The 18,711-nt window shown below is 40.1% G+C and overlaps 1 protein-coding gene across 1 annotated transcript; it reads right to left on the bottom strand.

The window, feature by feature from the left end:
• Positions 1 to 3,825: 3,825 nt before the first annotated feature.
• Positions 3,826 to 17,175, bottom strand: LOC119919251 (probable D-lactate dehydrogenase, mitochondrial; the record flags this gene model as incomplete). The annotated part of the gene is made up of 10 exons (XM_038739679.1): positions 3,826 to 4,476; positions 6,480 to 6,591; positions 7,823 to 7,913; positions 8,582 to 8,709; positions 10,602 to 10,730; positions 13,953 to 14,152; positions 14,249 to 14,408; positions 15,033 to 15,174; positions 16,262 to 16,403; positions 16,987 to 17,175. Coding segments are annotated over 10 exons (1,474 nt in total), but the record flags the coding sequence as incomplete, so codon positions are not given.
• Between the last annotated feature and the right edge of the window lie 1,536 nt (positions 17,176 to 18,711).

Here is an 18,711-nt window from a genome sequence, read left to right as displayed (position 1 = left end):
CTGTCAGTATAGGCTACAGGCCAATCTATATCCTTATACCTAACACAGAGATTCCGTTGAGTCAGAAGTGTACATGAGGCTTGAACAATTTACATTTTTGAAAGGCTAGGGCATCCCCTCTGTTGAGTTATTGCTTAATTAATCTGTTAATTGACAAATCGAAATAGTTGCCTTCTCTTTACCCAGGATTCTGCTTTTCTCCTTCACACTGTCAGGCCTTCAGCCAGCCGGCTGTTGTCATTACCAAGTCATGCACAGATTTTTCACCATATGCTAAATTATTGGGATTACTGGCTCACATGTTTGTTTGGGATTACTTGGTCTAATCCTGTAGTGTTCGTGTGTGTGTGTGGTGTGTGTGTAATTAGACTGGTTTTATTCTGTCTGGCTTTGTTTCTTCACAATAACACAGTCAGTCTTGTACAGTCTTCTTGGCCTCACTACCCAATAAGGTAAACTGTAGTTAATGCAATAGGTGCTATAATGACAGCAAGCCTATAAATGGCCCCCTCTCTGCTCCTCAGGCATGATAAACACACACTCACTCACACACACACACACACACACACACATAGCCACACACATACACCATGCACACAATCAACTCAAATGGTTCTAATATAAATATTAGACCACAGGGAGAAAATACCTAAGCTTACAGGGCTGTCGGACAACTCAACTGTCTGGCAGTTTAATTTGAGTGCTTCCTGCCATTATCATTAAATGTACAGTAAATCTGAAGGCTTACCACATTAAAATGTGCCAATGACACAGACGCAATCCAAGAATTAGAAGCATTTAGGCCTATAAAGATTCTAGACACACAGTCTTTTTAAGTAATAAGTAGCCTAAAGGAAGAAATCCCTTGTGTTTTATGACACAGTGGAGAAAACAAATATGAGCATCTTAATAAAAGCGAGGTGCACTTTCACACAGCTTGCAGTCATAACAAACTGGCTTCACAAATACACAGTGCAGGCAGGGCCATAGCCTGGATTATAGAAATACTGAGGTTATGACTTCAAATTCGCCGAAGCAGAATCGCACCTAACCTATACATGTTGGTAACATTTTCTAATATCACATCCTTTATTAAGTGTTTGTAAATTGTAAGTTATTAATGGGCAATGCATTATTTACTCATTTTATGGAGAGGTTAAAACTATAAGCCATTCATATGAACAATTTTTGGGTTGCCAGGTTGGGAATATTCCTCTGGCAAGTGTTTGTTGTCCAACAGGACACTTCTGGAACAATCTGTGGAAGATTTGGTCCAAAATGGTCCAATGATAACAAATTATCATCATTCATTAATACCGACCTGATTTTTTATCATACAGTGAGAAATCATAATTATTATTTAATAGATTACAAACATTTTTAATGTGTTACCAAGTAGAATAAGAATAATAACTACAAGAGGGATTTTCACAACCTGAAGAACCCAGAAGTTGAGTTGCTTTACCTGTGAAGCATTAATGATTTATTAACATTAATAAAATCAGGTTTAAAGCATTCTTAGTTACAGATTATAACCCCTTTATAAAGTATTACTAATTAGAAGCTCTTATGAGATTAATTTTATTTTTCTGCGTATTTAAAAAGAAAAACACAAAACTTCACATTTTATGTATTCATTATGTATATTACTGATAAAGTTTTTTTTAATGTAAATTTTATCTCCTTATATTAAGCTATAAATGGTGTTTTAGACTGTTCCTGACATTGCCAGATTAGATCCTTTTTATTTTGAACAGGCCAAATTAAATCCACATCCATATGTGTGTAATGGTAGAATCTAAACTGCACTTCTTGTCAAACCCTCCAAATTCACAAAAATATAAATTAGGACATTACCTTGGTGTCCTCAATTGTAGCAGCCCTGACTGCAACCAGCTGCCAAAAATGACACTGTCAATCACAGATCACACACATCTTCACTGCCTTTAAAACACTCATACTGTAAATGTGGCTGTATTACACCAGAAAGCAGGAAGTGGAACAATAAAAACACCAAATACAGACTTCAAAAAAACACCTGGCATCCACTGATTTAATTGAAACCAATACACATAAAGTATTATGTCATATAATGTAATGTTACGTTCAATTTAATTGCTATAGGTAGGTAGAAAGAGGCAATTTATTTATAGACAGACCATCACTAAACAGAGGAGGAGGGCTGAGACCCCACTTATCCCCCACTTACAATGCTGTCCCTTCATCATTCCCAGGTGAGTAAACAAACACTCACATTTGGCGTCATGTGACAATGCCAATGATGGTGGTTCAGACCTGGCCTCATGTGGCTCCGACCATGACAGTCGTTGCAACAGCGAGCAGCACGAACAAAGCAGTCTCTATCACCTTGATAAGGACCCCGCAGAGGCTAAACAGTTGGGATTCTCTGCCAGACAGTCAGAACTGAAGAAGCCCCTCGGATGAGAGGTCCACTTACCCTTGATTTTAACCTTCCTTCCTGGATGAATGAGACTCTTCACAGACATGCACACAACTCAAAAAGTCTTTCGACTCATAAACACACAAGGAGGAGGAAGTTGTGCAGTTAATGGCTGAAAGCTGTGACAACAACATTTACAGGCCCACCGAGGCAGAAATGAGCATTTTATTTTACCTTCTAATCTTACAGACTGAGACACTGCATGTTTGTCCCAAAGTCTGTCCCCACTGAGGGGATGCACTGCTGACACTCTGTGGTGGAGCAGAGAATTGCTTCTTCACTGTAACAGGACAACAGGATCAAGTCCATGTCATCGTAGTCTGACTTCTAAGTTGTCAAGTTTGTCCTTTTGTCTGTCCATTTCAATGTCCATGGGATCATGATGTGAAAACAAACAAAAAAAGAGATAGCTCTACAAATTTCCATTGTACATGGAGTGAAGAGCCTGATACACCAAGCACAAACTAGAAAATTAACTTCTCCTTGATCTAGGCTACTTGGTGTTCAAGACATTAAAACCTGTCTAAGGAGGTGGGACCATTTTACCAAACGGTTTAAAGAAACATTTTGACATTTTGGGAAAAAGCGCTAATTCACTCTCTTGAGAAAATAGATGCCACTCATCACATCATATCTGTCCAGTAACTTTGAAGCCTGAGCCAGGAGAGGGTTAGATTAGCTTTGCACACTTCTTAGCAAGACTAGAAGCAGAGGGAAACAGCTAGCCTGGCCTCCCAGCACCTCTAAAGCTCACTATAGCATAGAGGTGCAAAAGGCTTTATATCCAGCCCCAATGATTTTGTTATCTTTGGACAGAGCCGTTTCCCCGTTCCTAGGTAAGATAACCTGCAGCTTGCTCCAGTTACAAATTTTACAGACAGATATGAGAGTGGCATCGTTCCTCTCATAACGCCCAGCAGAAAACAAATGTGTATTCACCAAAACTAGTCCTAGTCTAAGAGAACTAGGGTTAAAACCAATCTGTATGGCATCCTGTTAGAGATTTAACATCTGACATTGTGCAAGTTGTCCTCCAGATTGTGTCAGATACACAGTATGTCATGTAGTTATATAACAGCTTGTCATGACGGCTGTTGTTTTGTCCATTTTATGCAGGAAGTTTTATACTCTGTTATAATGTGTCACTGTTTAACACAGTGCTGATATATGCAAGGGCAAAAAAACTAATTATTTTTATTTTTAATTAACAAAATGTCAGTTGTTTTTTTATCTGTTCACACCTCAAATATATTCAATTTACAATCATATAAATGTAAAGTAGCAAATCAGCCAAACATTAGCATTATTGCTTGATATCAAATAATCAACCCAAACAGACACTAAATAAAGAGGCAAAAAACTGATTCAGATTCATCACAATATTACATTTTCTAAACAAAATGTTAATAAAATCAGTCATCTGCAAAAGATTCTGCTTCTGACCATTTACATTGTTATAGTTCTGGTGGTTAGCAGTTCAGTCAGGCAAAGCAACCCTCATTTAATGTAAGTACACTGTTTGCATATTTTATATTTTTCTACATTACATGATATTCGTGATTCACTTGAATTTCTAAATCAAAGACTTTTCCAATCTGGAAAAGAGAGCATTATTACTGGTGACCACACAACAAAACCTTCACATATTTGAGTATAGTCCGATATGTCTCACATTAAACAGTGTCATACTCATGTTGATTTGTTTTCACTTATGAGTGATCCCTGCCCGTTATCTTTCATACAACAGTCTCTAAAAATGCCCCTGATCAAACAGTGAGCAGATCATGATGAGGTTCTCTGTGTTTAGTGACTTTCCCTCAGACTAAAATACTGTTTATAGTTCTCTAGGCTGCAGAATTTTCTCAGGATTCATCAGGCCCTTCGGGTCGAGGGCGTCCTTGAGACCTTGCATGACCTGGATAGCCATGGGTCCCATCTCCTCACACAGCAGCACTCTCTTCCCTAAGCCCACTCCGTGCTCCCCTGTACATGTACCATCCATGGTCAGGGCTCGCCTAGAGGGAAAACAAAGAACATTCATTTACCGGAAACAATGTAGTGTTTATACAGTACTGTACGAGAGTAGCCTGTATTAAACTTTAAGTTATGTTACTGAAATATTTACTGTAAATACTAGCCATGATGTGTGTGTCAGGGAGGTAACGGACATACAGCTTACTCCAGAGTTTGCCAAGACATGCTGTTGTTGTGATGCTAGCTGTAGTAGGCTAGCAGGAGAGCTGTAAGTGTTGCTGTCTTGAGCTGCTGTGGGAGCGTCTCCTTCTCTCATGTTAGCTTTGCAGCAGCAAGTAGCGTCAGTTTGCTAATCCACAACATGCCTAACATTAGTTACATTACTTGCTGTGTTGTTGTTCACTCTATCATGGTATTTGTCATGGTGTTGGATTTACCCCACCTTTATAATGCAGAGAAATATCCCGAGTTACAGTTGGAATTTACAAAAAAATGTTCTAGATCGGGATATGTATCGTTATTGTGATATGAAATGACCTATATCGGGATATAGATTTTTTGCCATATTGCACAGCCCTACTGTCGCTACAGCTGCTGCTGTGAAGCTAACATGCAGAGAAGACAAGACGGTCCCAGAGCAGCACAGCAGCTCCAGACAGCGATACTTAACAACTCTCCTGCTGCTACAGCTGTCTTGGCAAACTCTAGAGTAAGCTGTATGTCCGTGGGCAACTCTTTTAACGTTACCTGACACACAGGTCACCTGGCTGGAATAGTGTTGTGTGGCGGGATACGCATCACTTTGTTTCGCATTTACAGAGCCCTGGCTGTGTACAAACACTAGATTCTTCTTCACAGCACCAGCACACACAGAATGGACAGCTAGCAGTCCGTGAGGTATTGTGAGATATTTGCTGAATTTGACAAAAAACCCCCGGTAGATTGGACTAGAATCACTTACTGCCCACCTTTAAATATCAATAACTTGGTAACCATAACAATCTCACACTTTATCCCTACACTTAACTATTGCTAACCTAATACTTAAACATAACCAATTCTGTAGAAGCCTTTATGTTCCCACTATTACTCTGTATATCTCTGGCTTTCTTCATGTACTCCTCTGTGCCTTACAATTTGGGATCTAGGACTGACCCTGGTACAGCCAGTAGTTTTTACAGGCTTTCAAAACAGATTTGGAAAAGATTGTGTAGGCATTTAGCATAATTCTCCATTTATGGACAGACAACACACCGTCCAACAAACCTTTTAAAAACCCAATACTTAAAGTTAAGTCTTCTGAAATCAATATCAGCTAAGAGAGATGGGTGAGAGTGCGATACCAAAGGTGATGTGAGTTTGTCTGAAAGTAGGTGAGCAGAGTGAAAAGGATTAGGCAAAGTGTGGGGAGGATTAGGGAGAAGAGAAAGAGTTGAAGAGTGAATGACACAGTAGATAACAAGGAAAAAGTTGTTAAACGGGAGCAGTGAGGCTTTTCAACCTGACTGGCTTCAGGGCAGAACATTTACTTGCAGGACACATCCTTTAACAACTCTTTAAAAAAAAAAAAAAAAGAGATTAGTGTTGTTATAATCTGAAATTCAGGTCAACGTTGAATCTAGTACATGACGGCTACCGAGGTCAAATACTTATTCAGTGTTTACTACAAGGCCTGTACAGTAAATGGGTGTTTAACTGAGGTGTAGGCTTCTTGTGTGTCTGAGTGTGGGGAGAAGAGAATTCCGAGGAAGGTGACAAGCATATTTAAAATTTATTATAATAATGTTCGTGGTGATTAAAACCTGCTTTCACATGGTGATATTATGTGAAAAATTACATTTTTTTTGCCGGGGGTCGCGGTTTTACAAACCCTAGTGTCAAGTAAGAGTGATGATACTCACAAAGTGTCTCCCAATTGAATAACAGTGGTTCACGGTGTTAAGAATTAGTTCATAAGGTATGCTCACTGAGAACAATGTGGAGGATTTGTGAGAAAGTGAGAATTGTCAGAGGACAAGAGTGTAGAGGTTCAAAGGAGCATTACCTGGCCAGTCTCTCAGTGAACAGGTGGACCCTGTGCAGCTCTTCTGGGTCATTGGGGTCCACCACCATCAGACAGTGGAAGTTTCCATCACCCACATGACCTGCTATGGGACCTGAAGGTGCAGAGGACAGCATTCACACTAATTATTCCAGAGAACATACAACATCATTTTTATTTGACTTTGTCATTCTAAGCCCTTCTCACATGATCTTTGTACAGCGTGTTAGTACAGGAAGAAATAAAACAATTTCCTTTTAAAAATGAGAAGTTAATTTCATCTGCAATAAAACAGGGTTTGCTGCTCCAGCCTTACTCGGTGTGGCCAGCAGCTTTAAGTGGCTAATGTTAATTACTGGGTCGTGTCCAGATGGCAACGCTGACTTTCGCTTCCACACGGGACACAGACAGAAAGCCCTGAAGGCAAACTTCACCCACGTGCAGAATCAAAGTCCACAAATCTCGCAAGAGTTTCGCAAATCTAGGACTACCATCTAGCCCCGACCAGATTACTGTGTAACTGCCATTACTGAGTCAGTCTGCTGACTTAACAACTCTTTCGCTGCTTCTGCTACTGCATGCAAGCCTTTACTATTATGCCATAATTGTCACATGTAGCCACAGAGCAGTTTTAGTTCTGCCATATCTTATTTACTTGGTGAATGGGTAATCATAACAGAGGTATTCATTATTAAAGAAATAAATTTAAATATGCTGAATCTATTTATTTTGTATTCGTTAAAGCTTTGTAAAACTGCTAAACTCGCATGCCACACTACAACCAGTTCAACATGAAGCTTTATGTTTTTAATTGGTGGACAAATCTGATGAAGTTGCGATTTATGATATAATTTCTTACGATAGTTCGCCTTAACAAGAATGACTATCGGATGTTGTCGATGTGGCCACTACACACTCAAAATCGAATTACATGCTGGCCACATCCATATGCAAGCCCACGTTAAATGGTATACACAAACATAGTCCATAATGCTAGAAACTGCATTTTTAAATATACTACTTATTTGTGAAAAAAAAGTAATACATCACTAGCGCATACACATAACGAATGCATCAAATCATTTAAGAATCAATTTTAATCATTAGTAGCAATCTTGTGACTAATAACTACGACTGTAATGTATCCCTAAGACATATCCTGCCAGTCCATCTACTTTTTTTGCACTTAGTGTAAATACTCTGACTGTAATAATACACATTGCATGATACAGGATACTATAATGCACCTAGTAGTAATAGTCACACTGAATCATTACAAGCGTTATGAACATTATTAACCCAGAGTCATGTAACACCAATAATATTGTTCTCAGCAGTTTGCTCACCTGTAAGTCTGTTCTCAATCAGGTCCTCCTTTGTCTCCACTATGATCTGAGGCAGTCGAGACAAAGGGACACACACATCCGTAGCGTAGGCCTGTGGGACACACACACACACGCGCACAGAAGATAAGGTCACAGTACTGGAATTGCATCAAGTGGTTGTACTTTGCAATCACTAGGATTTAAAACGTTAATAAGGTGCAACATTAAACTGCCTCAGACTGGTGATGGAGTTAGTGTAGCACAGAGCTATCAGACAAAGCCCTTCAACCAGTGGAGTAATTCACTACTCTGTTGTTCTCATTAAAAGGCAACACATTTAAGCAGCATCCTGTATCCCTTTACCTTGAGCTCAAATGCTATTGAGTTTTCCGCACAGCAGTCACAGAGGAGAGTAATATTGTGGTAAGTGATAATAACATGATACTGCAAGCTGAATGTTGTTTTATCCCTTTGGAATAGTTATAATGAACAATATTACATCTACCTGACCCATTGATCCTCTTATACCTTTACCTCCCATCAATCTGTGGTGTTCAGGGAATTAAAGGAGCTGTTTGGTGGTGAAATGTACTATTTTACTTTGCCTGTCTCTGTACACTTCTAATAGTAGTGTTTTCTCACATCAAGCACAGGACAGAGCAGAGGTCTTTTAATATTGCTTGTTGTTTTCAGTTTCAAAATATTATGAGGAGTCAGCAGTAACTTTAAGACTACTATGTTAAAACCAGCTCATTACAAGTAGCGGATGACTTTCTTTACCTTGCAGCCAGGTCTGAGAGCCAGAGCAGCGTACCAGGCATCATGACGAGCTTTCCACAGCCGGCTCCGTGTTTCTGCATCTCTAGCCCACTGAAAATCTGAACCACCATTACTCTGAGTGATGTCCTCTGTAGAAACACACACCAAGACTATTTTAGTTCTGACCCTTTAGAACTGCCATGCCTACACTGCCTGTGGTAATAATGTTGATTGACCAGTTGACAACCTGAATGTTGCGGCTCCTTCTACCTTTTAGTGTATCTGTTTTAGGTTTTTGGTAGGCTAGTAAGATAAGCTAGAGTATGTTAGCAGTCAACTGTGCAGCTATAATACAGAGCTTTTGTTGAATAACAGCATTTTATCAAATACTGTTATGAAGCGGCAACCTCCGGGATGAAAAATGAAGCCAACATGAAATTCCCATTGACCCCAGAGTTAAAATGCCCAACTTTACAGCAACAATAAACATGTTAACAGCCTGGTGCAAAAAACGTTTTGGTCGCTATAGCTAATTTTCCCATTCATGACAACTTTAGAAGGGGTGAATTTTAAATAACTCACCCATTTACATTATATTAAGGCTTAAAGTTAAATGCATAATTCAAGGTGGGCCGGTATGAGTGACGGGGGGGTGTCGTCATAGGTAGCCAGCCTCTAGGTGGTTCAGCAACCAGGCTTTATTCAGACTGCCCCAGCTCCACCTCTTTACCCATTTTTGGATTAGCCAGAGTCAGGGACTGCCAAGATGGCAACAGCTGAAGCCACCCACATTGAGCTTTAGTGGCTCTTCAGAAACCCATGGCTAACATTTTTAGGCAGTGTTTCAGCTATGCTAGCAGCCCTGTTCGGTTGTAATGCTGATTATACAGCATTTGGAATATTAGCATGCTTGCAGGCAGTTAGCATGCTAACATGCAAGTGTGTCCTTCCATGCTAATGTGCTTGCACCAACAATTAACATGCTGACATTTAATGTATGTGAAATGTCAGCATGTTGGCATGCTATGATTTGCATGTTATCATTCTCATTGTTAGCATAACATCCTCCACATTTAGTATGTTAACGTTAATATATTGGTCATCGTGTTAGTATGATAACATGCAAATGTTTTCCATGTCTTATTGTGCTAACAGTATGGTACTTCAACTTTAATGTAAAATTAGAGCAGAGGTTGGCGGGAGTTTAAGTTAGTTGAGTTTTAGCGGCATGTCGAAGTGTCCCGAAGAAAGACACTGGGCCAGAGCCATTGTTAAGATTATTGGTTTCACCTGTACTTTGTCAGACGTATACTGTTAAAACGGCCACTTTTGACCTAATGGTGACATTCATGGATGTATTAAGAGAGCTGGATACAGTGCAGTGAGCTAGTCCTGCTCCCAGTTTGCCCAACTGGCCGACCACAGTACTTCAACTTTAAAATCACCTGCAGCCCAAAAAGCATTTTTCCCATAGACCGCCATTATAAAAGACATGTCTGTAACTGTTGACAGTTTTAGAGTCCTGTATCCAGGTCTCCTATTAATACATCCATGGTGGCACTACATATAAAGTCAGGGAATTACCAGGGTCATTACAATTCATCCTAATCTGGGGAACCACAAATATCTACCACCAAATTTCCATCCAGTAGTTTAGAGATTTCACTTTGCAATGAAGAGATCACCACTGCTATCCCTACACCTACGCGGCTAGCATGGCTAAAACCAAAAATATCTCTCTACCATACCCTGTCTCATGTGTGGCTGAAAGTATGAAATGCAATACATTATTTGGCTTTGCTGCTGACAAACGTGCAACGTTTAAATCCAGGCATTCAATTTATACTTCATTTCATCGACAAGATGACACATAATTCTGTGATAAAATATTTCTGTAAACAAAACAGATTTTCACGTAAAAATATATTACCATTGATAATAATTTGAAATGTTAACTTTATATATGCACAGTATATTAGGTTCTTATCCAACAGCAATGGTACCCTATGGGACTTAAGCTGATTTTTTTACACTCACACACCGGTTGTGTTGACCTGTTCCTCGAGGCTTCGTTCAGAGCCGTGGAACTCCAGGAACAGAGTCGGGGTCACGGGGTAGGACAGAGAGCTGAACCTGTTGCACGCATCAATCATCACATCATCCAGAAACTCTGGATAACACATATTTCCACAGAGTCAGAAAACAAACACAGAGAAGAAAGACAAAATGTCAGTGTGATGTATCCAAACAGGCCATTCTTCTGACTTCTGTCAACTTTTACTTAAGGGTCAAATATGTACTTTCCAACTGCCAGTAACTGAACTAATTTTTTGATCCAATTCTCACTCTTGTATTCTTTTATCCTTCCACTGCAGGTACCAATGTTTACTAAGAGGTCAATAAAGTTCCATTGATTCCTTGTTTTGTCTCTAAGCTAAGTTTTCCCAAACCCCATTTTTCCTATATCTCCTGGCTCTTTTAGATTTCATTAAGACTTATGATGTCCACGTCTAGGCGGGGTGATTACATTAACATGGCTAACACTTCACACACATTTAGATCCCCTCCAGTACAGTGCTTATATGTGGGCCAAACTAGTCAGAATGGCCTGGAGATACCCCTACAATTCATCCATATTTAATTTCATCTTCAGTCTTGACCACATACTGTGAAGAAAGAGGCAGATTATCAAAGACATGATCTGAAGAGATGTCTTCCTCTTTGAACATGTTAGACGCTCAAAAGTTTGATTTCATTGTTAAAATTCTCTTTGTACATCTCAGAAACAGGAAACTTTGTCCAAATCAGCTGCAAAAGATTCTCTCTCAATCTCTTTGTGGCAAACAGCGCTGTCTTTAGCACAGTCAAAATATGGATCTATCAAATCCAAGTTAATCCTAATGAGTTTTTATTTCACTGCACCATCCCTTTATGTGTCGAGCAGATTGGTGTCTCTTAAATCTGGTCTTGCTGTGCTTGAGGTGATGCACCTGTTTAGAACAGTCATAGATTGTGGACTTTCGAAGTACTGTAAGTAACAACAAGAGCTATTTTTCACATGTGTCCATCTTAAATATGCTTAAGGAGGAAGCCATCAAATCACATCTCATCATTGACCGATCACATATTTACACGGTGTGATAAAAAATTCCTTCTAGGTTTTAAAAAACGTTGGTTTTGACACAAGACGTCAGTCACAGTAAATTAATTGCAACAGACTTCTTGAGCCTTGTTCAGACTGGAACCAGATGGGGCCTGGGGTTGGGGGTGTGTAATGATTGACTACTGAAGCCCCATTCCTACTAGACCATTGTAGCATGCTTTAGCCATGCCCTGATGTGCTGTGCTGTGATCCATTTTATCTCACTGCACTCATCCAGCAGGGGGATAACCAGCATCATTTTACTGTATGGAAGGGCTAGTCCATGATGCCTTTCACCCTCAGCCAAGTTGTGTCATCGCTGTTAACCGATTGGCTCAACATGTGTGCTAATGCAGGCGACTACAGAAAGAAAAAAGTGACTAAGTTATGCCCAGCTTCTATGTTCCTGTCCTTTACCAGTCACAGGGTCTGTAGGCAATTTATACAAACATTTGAAAAATGCCAACACACAGTTTACTTATGTGACACTAGGTTTCCATCCAAATCTCCTAAATAAAGTAGTAATAAATGCAAATTAAGGCAAGTTTCCATCCACTTTTTTATGTGAATATTATAATAATAATAATAATAATCCTTATTTGTAGAGCACTTTTCAAAAACAAGTTACAAAGTGCTTTAACAAGTGTAAAGAATAATACAAAAAAGATAAGAGCATGAAAATTTAATATAAAATTAGTAAAATACAATAAAATAAAAGGGATAAAATAAAGTCAAATAAGATCGGGAAAAGCTCTCCTATAAAAGTATGTTTTAAGAAGGGACTTAAAAGAGTTCACCGACTCAGCCGACCTGATTTCCTGGGGCAGGCTGTTCCAGAGCCTCGGGGCCCTGACAGCAAACGCTCTGTCCCCTTTAGTTTTCAGTCGAGACTCTGGAACAGACAACAGACCTCTGCCCGAGGATCTCAAGGTACGTGCTGGTGTGTATGGAACTAAAAGGTCAGAAATATAACAAGGCGAGAGGCCATGAAGAGCTTTAAAAGTGATCAATAGAATTTTAAAGTCAATTCTAAAACATACTGGGAGCCAGTGTAATGAAGCTAAAATAGGAGTAATGTGGTCATATTTCTTTGTTCTGGTTAAAAGCCTGGCAGCTGAGTTCTGGACAGTCTGGAGTCGATCAATAGATTTTTGGGTTAAACAGGTGAAAAGGCTGTTGCAATAATCCAGGCGTGATGAGATGAAGGCGTGTAAAATGGTCTCGGTGTCCTTAAAAGTTAACATAGATCGAATTTTAGCTATATTTCTAAGTTCATAAAAACATGATTGAACAAGCTTTGTGGTGTGCTGCTCGAAATTTAAATTACTATCAAACCAAACACCAAGGTTCTTTGCCACAGGCTTAATGTGATTTACTAGGGAACCAGCAGATGGCAGTATTTGATTTGCCATCTGCTGAGACCCGATGACCAGGATTTCTGTTTTGTCTGAGTTCAGCTGGAGGAAATTATTTGACATCCATTTTTTAACTTCACAAAGGCAGTTGTTAAGTGAACTCAGCATTCCAGGGTCTGTGGATCTGACGGGCAAGTATATTTGTGTGTCATCAGCATAAATATGAAAAGAAATGCCATGTTTATGGATAATATGTCCAAGGGGAAGCAGATACAAGGAAAACAAAATGGGTCCTAAGACCGACCCCTGAGGCACACCATATTTAACTGGACAGAATGAAGAGACATACTTGTTTACAGACACGCAAAACTTCCTATTTGACAGGTAGGATGAAAACCATTCTAGAGCAGTACCAGAGATCCCCACCCAGTGCCTCAGTATAGAATATTAGTCACATTGAGATAAACAGTTAGTAGTGCTAACTCACCAGCCAGGTGCCTTTAAACCATTCAGTGTAATATCATGTTATGTCTGAATGTGCATTTGTTTTTTGTGTTGAAGTCAAATATAACCGCTAAAGTATCTCAGTTTGATTGGCATGTATTTGCGTGAGCCATGGGATGGTCTCAAGTATGATCCAGCAAGTGTAGATACTTGCACAGTTGAAGCTGTATTTGTCGTGTTTTTCCGCTGCTGCTTCACATAAATGTTAACATATGCAAACCTCTCAAAGTATTTTATTGTGAAGCAGCTCCAAGTGGTGCAGTATTATTTGTCACCAAGGTTAGCAACTGACAGCTAACACCGTGTTCAATAAATATATTGAAATATGTTGACTGTTGTATGGAAAAAGTGCAGTTATCTATTGTATGTATGTTATGTATATTCTAGTCACCAATGCGAGCGATGGGTACTCCTGATTGCAGAACCTGCACTGTGCTGTCTACAGCAGCCTGGACCGACGGAAAAGAGCAAACGGCTGACACCACGGCCTCTGGGATGCCGTATAGGCGCAATGTAGTCTTAGTGATGATCCCCAGGGTGCCCTCTGACCCCACAAACAGGTTTGTCAGGTTATAGCCTGCTGAGGTTTTCCTAAAGATTGATAAAAGATAGAAAAGAAAGGCAATAGCATTTAAGCCGCCAGAGGGCAATACGGCATATTTGAGGGTGCAAACAGATATTGTGTACCTGGGACGTCGGCCCTTCCCCGCCGTGTGTATGATGGTCCCATCAGCCAGCACCACCTCCAGGTTTAAGGTGTTTTCTCTCATAGTTCCATAACGCACTGCATTGGTGCCAGACGCACTGGTGGCAGCCATACCACACACAGAAGCATCGGCCCCAGGATCTGAGACGATTAAAGCACATCATTAGCATTTATTATTATTTAAAAGTTATTTTTTAAAAGTGATACACAGACAGAACATGTCAATCTACTATAATTCTGTCACACCCACATTTGTGTGATCTTGCAGCCAGTGCTTGACCTAAAATTCAGTTTTTAGTTGTTTTTTTTATTGTTTAATTTTCACTTAGGTTTTTTATATAAACTTGAAAATCACTTTGGAGGTTAAGATACCTTATACAACATCCCCACCTGCTGGATGTATTAAGTTAAACTACTTTAATGTCAGCTAAAAAGGGTTAAAAAAAACATTTTAAAGAGGTCATACTATGCTTTTTGACTTTTTCCCACTCCTTTATTGAGTTATATACCTATTTTGTGCATGTAATAGGTTTGTGAAAAGTGAAAAAGCCCAAAGTCCATCCCAAAGGGAGTTCCCATCTCCCACAGAAAACTCTGCTCTGAACTGCCTGAAAACAGCTCGTTTGTAGTTCAGCCCTTTCCTTTTGTTCTCTGTGACAACAGCAAAATGCGCATCATAATGCTCGCCAAGCAGCTAGTCCGACATGGGTAGAAAAACTGTGAGATTGAGCTACTGGAAAATACAGTGAAAACTAAGAAACTGACCAACAGGAAACCATAAGCCGGTGTCTCGCAGGTAGGAGTTGAGGGCCTTCCGAGTCACACCAGGCTCCACCGTCACGTCAAAGTCCTCCTGGTGGAGATCCAGAACCTGGTCCATGTTCCTCAGACTGAAGCACACACCACCCTAAGGGAAAGGAGAAGGAAGAGAGAATACCCAAATATTTTGTTATTTTGTAGTTTTCATGCTCGTAGTGGCTTTTTATACACCATATATTACATTTCCCAGTGTAAATTCCAATGTTGTACAGCAATTGCAATTTTGCCACTTAATGTCATTCATCTTTGTCATTGAATTGTCAGTACATTTTCGCTTAAAGTGGCTATCAGCTCACTGTTTATCCGTTTACCTGTTTATCTGCTGTAACTTCACTATTTTGGTTCACTTTCACTGGGCTCATAGTGTTTTCAGCTGCAACAGCCAGCCGTTTTCAATGAAAAGGCCACATGGTGAAAAAAAACATGGTGGAGAATTTAGCAGCTAAAAAGCCAGATATATAAGAGAGTGAATGTTGTACTTACATTTGGCAGGTGGTCGGACACACAACTTCAAATGAATGATAATGTCGCCTGATAACTGCTGGATGCATATAAACTCACCAGCCACTTTATTAGGTACACCTGTTTAATAGCTAATCAGCCAATTCACATGGCAGCAATTCAATTGCTACTTCCAGCAGGATAATGCACCATGTCAAATCATCTCAATCTGGTTTCTTGAACATGACAATGAGTTCACTGAACTCCAATGGCAACAACTCTGTAATGTTTCCGGTCTGTCCACCGTAAAACGAAACTTATGTCGCCTCGGCAACAGCACAATGGCATCTGATCAGAAAGCACCCGGTGTTCTGCCAGCGGACCACAGACAAGGTAACAGTAACAGCAACTTTAGCATTAAACTGAAATCCTGATTGATTGTTGAATTGAAGGCTAGCCAAAGTAAGCCCTCAGTAAGTCCTCAGTTGAAAATGTACACGTGCGTTTGTTGTTCTCCTTTTTGCGCCGCGAGTTGTAACCTCACAGTCATGAGTTAACTGGGTGTTGGGAGCTGCACCTTTTAACTCACCTGCTGCCCGCCGCCGAGCACAAATACTTCTTAAACGACACATCGATGAATCGTTGAAATAATCTATAGAAGCTACAAATACTAAAATCCTCGTTAGCTGCAGCCCTACATAAAACTGTCTTATTACTGCTCCTATTTCTCTCACCTTCACTGCGCCGACCCCTCCCTCCAGGCCAGTTCCAGTGCCAAAGGGGATGATGGGAAGGTGGTGGTTGTGGCAGACTTTAGCCAGGGCGCTGACTTCCTCCACACAACGAGGAAACAGCACCACATCCGGGGGACGACATCTGGAAAGCAGCAATACGACTCACACTCACTCGTCTTCATAGTTCTCCACTAAATAGCACCTTTGTTATCACCCCTTGCTGAATTCAGCAGGAAATATTTCTGTACATTTACAAGGAAATCATTGATCTCCAGGCAACCAACACTACTGGTGCCGTCATGGAGGTCCATATTGGGAGATGTCTATGTAAAAACAACCTCTGTTACAAGCAGACTAAGAGGAGAGATGGGCTGCCAGTACACTCTGATGGTCTAATTAGCTTCAGGAACCCTCTCCCCCGAAACCTTTCCGACATCAGTCCAGGACTGTGCTGTGTCTGACCATTTTTGCAACTTTCCGAAGCAGACAACCCAGCATTCAACATTCACACCCACTTTACACCGTGATTGGCCAGCTGTGCAGAGGTGACAATTTGAAGTACTGTGTGCATACATCCTGCAGCTCTCTGTCTTTCAACCACTGGTATCATTTCCTTTTTGTTTACTGTCACACAACTTGTTACGGTGTTATCTTGGGATAAATTTAAGTTTTTAGAATGTTTGCATAGTACTGAAAACCAGTGTGTGTCTGTGAGAGAGACTGACCTGTGTACAGACTCATCTTTGCCGTGCTGCTCTCTGACAGCTTCACCCAATGAGACGCCGTCCTCACCACATATAGACCTGAATGCAGAGAGCACGCTGTCCAGAGCAGCACTCTGTGCAGAAACACAAACATAAATGATTACACACAGTGAAGGCAAGTGAGTCACCACAAGAGAGTGGGAGGAAAGACTTTGATAAGTGATGCTTTTGTAAAAATGTGTCAAACTCTATTCTTCAAAGTGTCAATTAATTGTGTCCCTGCTTATCAACAAAAGCACCTGGCTGGGCCAACAATGACAAATCAAGAGCCACTGAAACACGCGGCAAGTTGGTGTTCAGTTCCTGGCCAATGCAGCTTTTTAAAAAGCTTATCAGACACAGATGTTATGTAAGGCAAGACAAGTTAATTTGTATGGCACATTCAACAACAAGGCAATTCAAAGTGTTTTACATAAAATATAAAGCAACATTAAGGAAATATAAAAGCTATTTAGATCCAACTACAACAGGTTTAAATAGAAAACAAAAAATAAAACAGAGTAAAAAAGTAAAGTGCAGTGTAAGATATTAATGAAAACCTCAACTATGATTTAATAAAAGGAAGCTGCAAAAAGAGTCTTCAGTCTTGATTTAAAAGAAGAGTTTCAGCAGACCTGCAGTTTTCTGGGAGTCCAGATACATTGACAGAGAGCAGACCTGTCCCAGACGACCTGAGAGGTCCGGATGGTTCATAGTGTAATACAAGATCAGGAATGTATTTTGGCCCTAAATCTTTTAGCTTTATAAACCAAAAGCAGTATTTTGAAATCAGTTCTTTGACTGACAGAAAGCCACTGTAAAGGCCTCATAACTGGAGTGATTTGACCCACTTTTTGGGTCTCAGTGAGGACTCGAGCAGCAGCGTTTTGAATCAGCTGCAGATGTCTGACGGTCAGGTCCATGACTACACCAAGATTTCTGGCTTGGTTTGTGGTTTTCAACATTGCTGACTGAAGCTGAACACTGACTTTTAATTGTTCTTCCTTGGCTCCAAAAAACAAAAAACAACAAACTATCTATTATGTTTAATTGAAGAAATTCTGGCACATCTATTCGTTAATGTAAGTCGCTTCGGATAAAACATCTGCCAAATGAGTAAATGTTAATGTATTCAATTAATTTACTGAGCTTGTATGGGATCGTAGTTCCCTGGTGATATGGTTATGTACATCTGTGTGTCATCTGCATAATTATGGTAACATATTTTTGTTGTTTTTCATAATCTGAGCCGGTGGAAGCATTTAGATGTTAAACAGAAGAGGCCCCAGAATAGAGCCTTGGGGAAATCCATATGTCATTTTTTATGAGCTCAGACGTGTGATTAACTATAGACACAAAGTAGACTCTGTCTGTTAAGTAGGATTCAAACCACTTTTGTACTGTGCCAGACAGTCCCACGCAGTTTTCCAGTCACTAATGTGCTATGTTCGACTGTGTGAATGCAGCACTAAGATCCAATAATGAGACTGAAATTCTGAGACTGTCTGTTTAAATGGATGTCACTGAAGACCTTAACAAGGGCCATCTCAGTGCTGTGGTGTGTTGGAAATCCTGACTGGAAGACATCAAAAACAATTGTTTAGCACGACAAAGTTGTTAAGCTGTTAAAAAACAAATTACTAAAAATGTATTATTTTACTCATATGTCATAATGAACCTGGAGATTTGTTTTTCGCCACCAGCGTC

The sequence above is a fragment of the Micropterus salmoides genome, unplaced genomic scaffold (genome assembly GCF_014851395.1).
Source record: "Micropterus salmoides isolate LMB-PRFRI ecotype aquatic unplaced genomic scaffold, ASM1485139v1 Ms_hic_scaffold_2636, whole genome shotgun sequence".
Lineage (NCBI taxonomy): Eukaryota > Metazoa > Chordata > Actinopteri > Centrarchiformes > Centrarchidae > Micropterus > Micropterus salmoides.
This window is presented reverse-complemented; position numbering and strand designations above follow the sequence as displayed.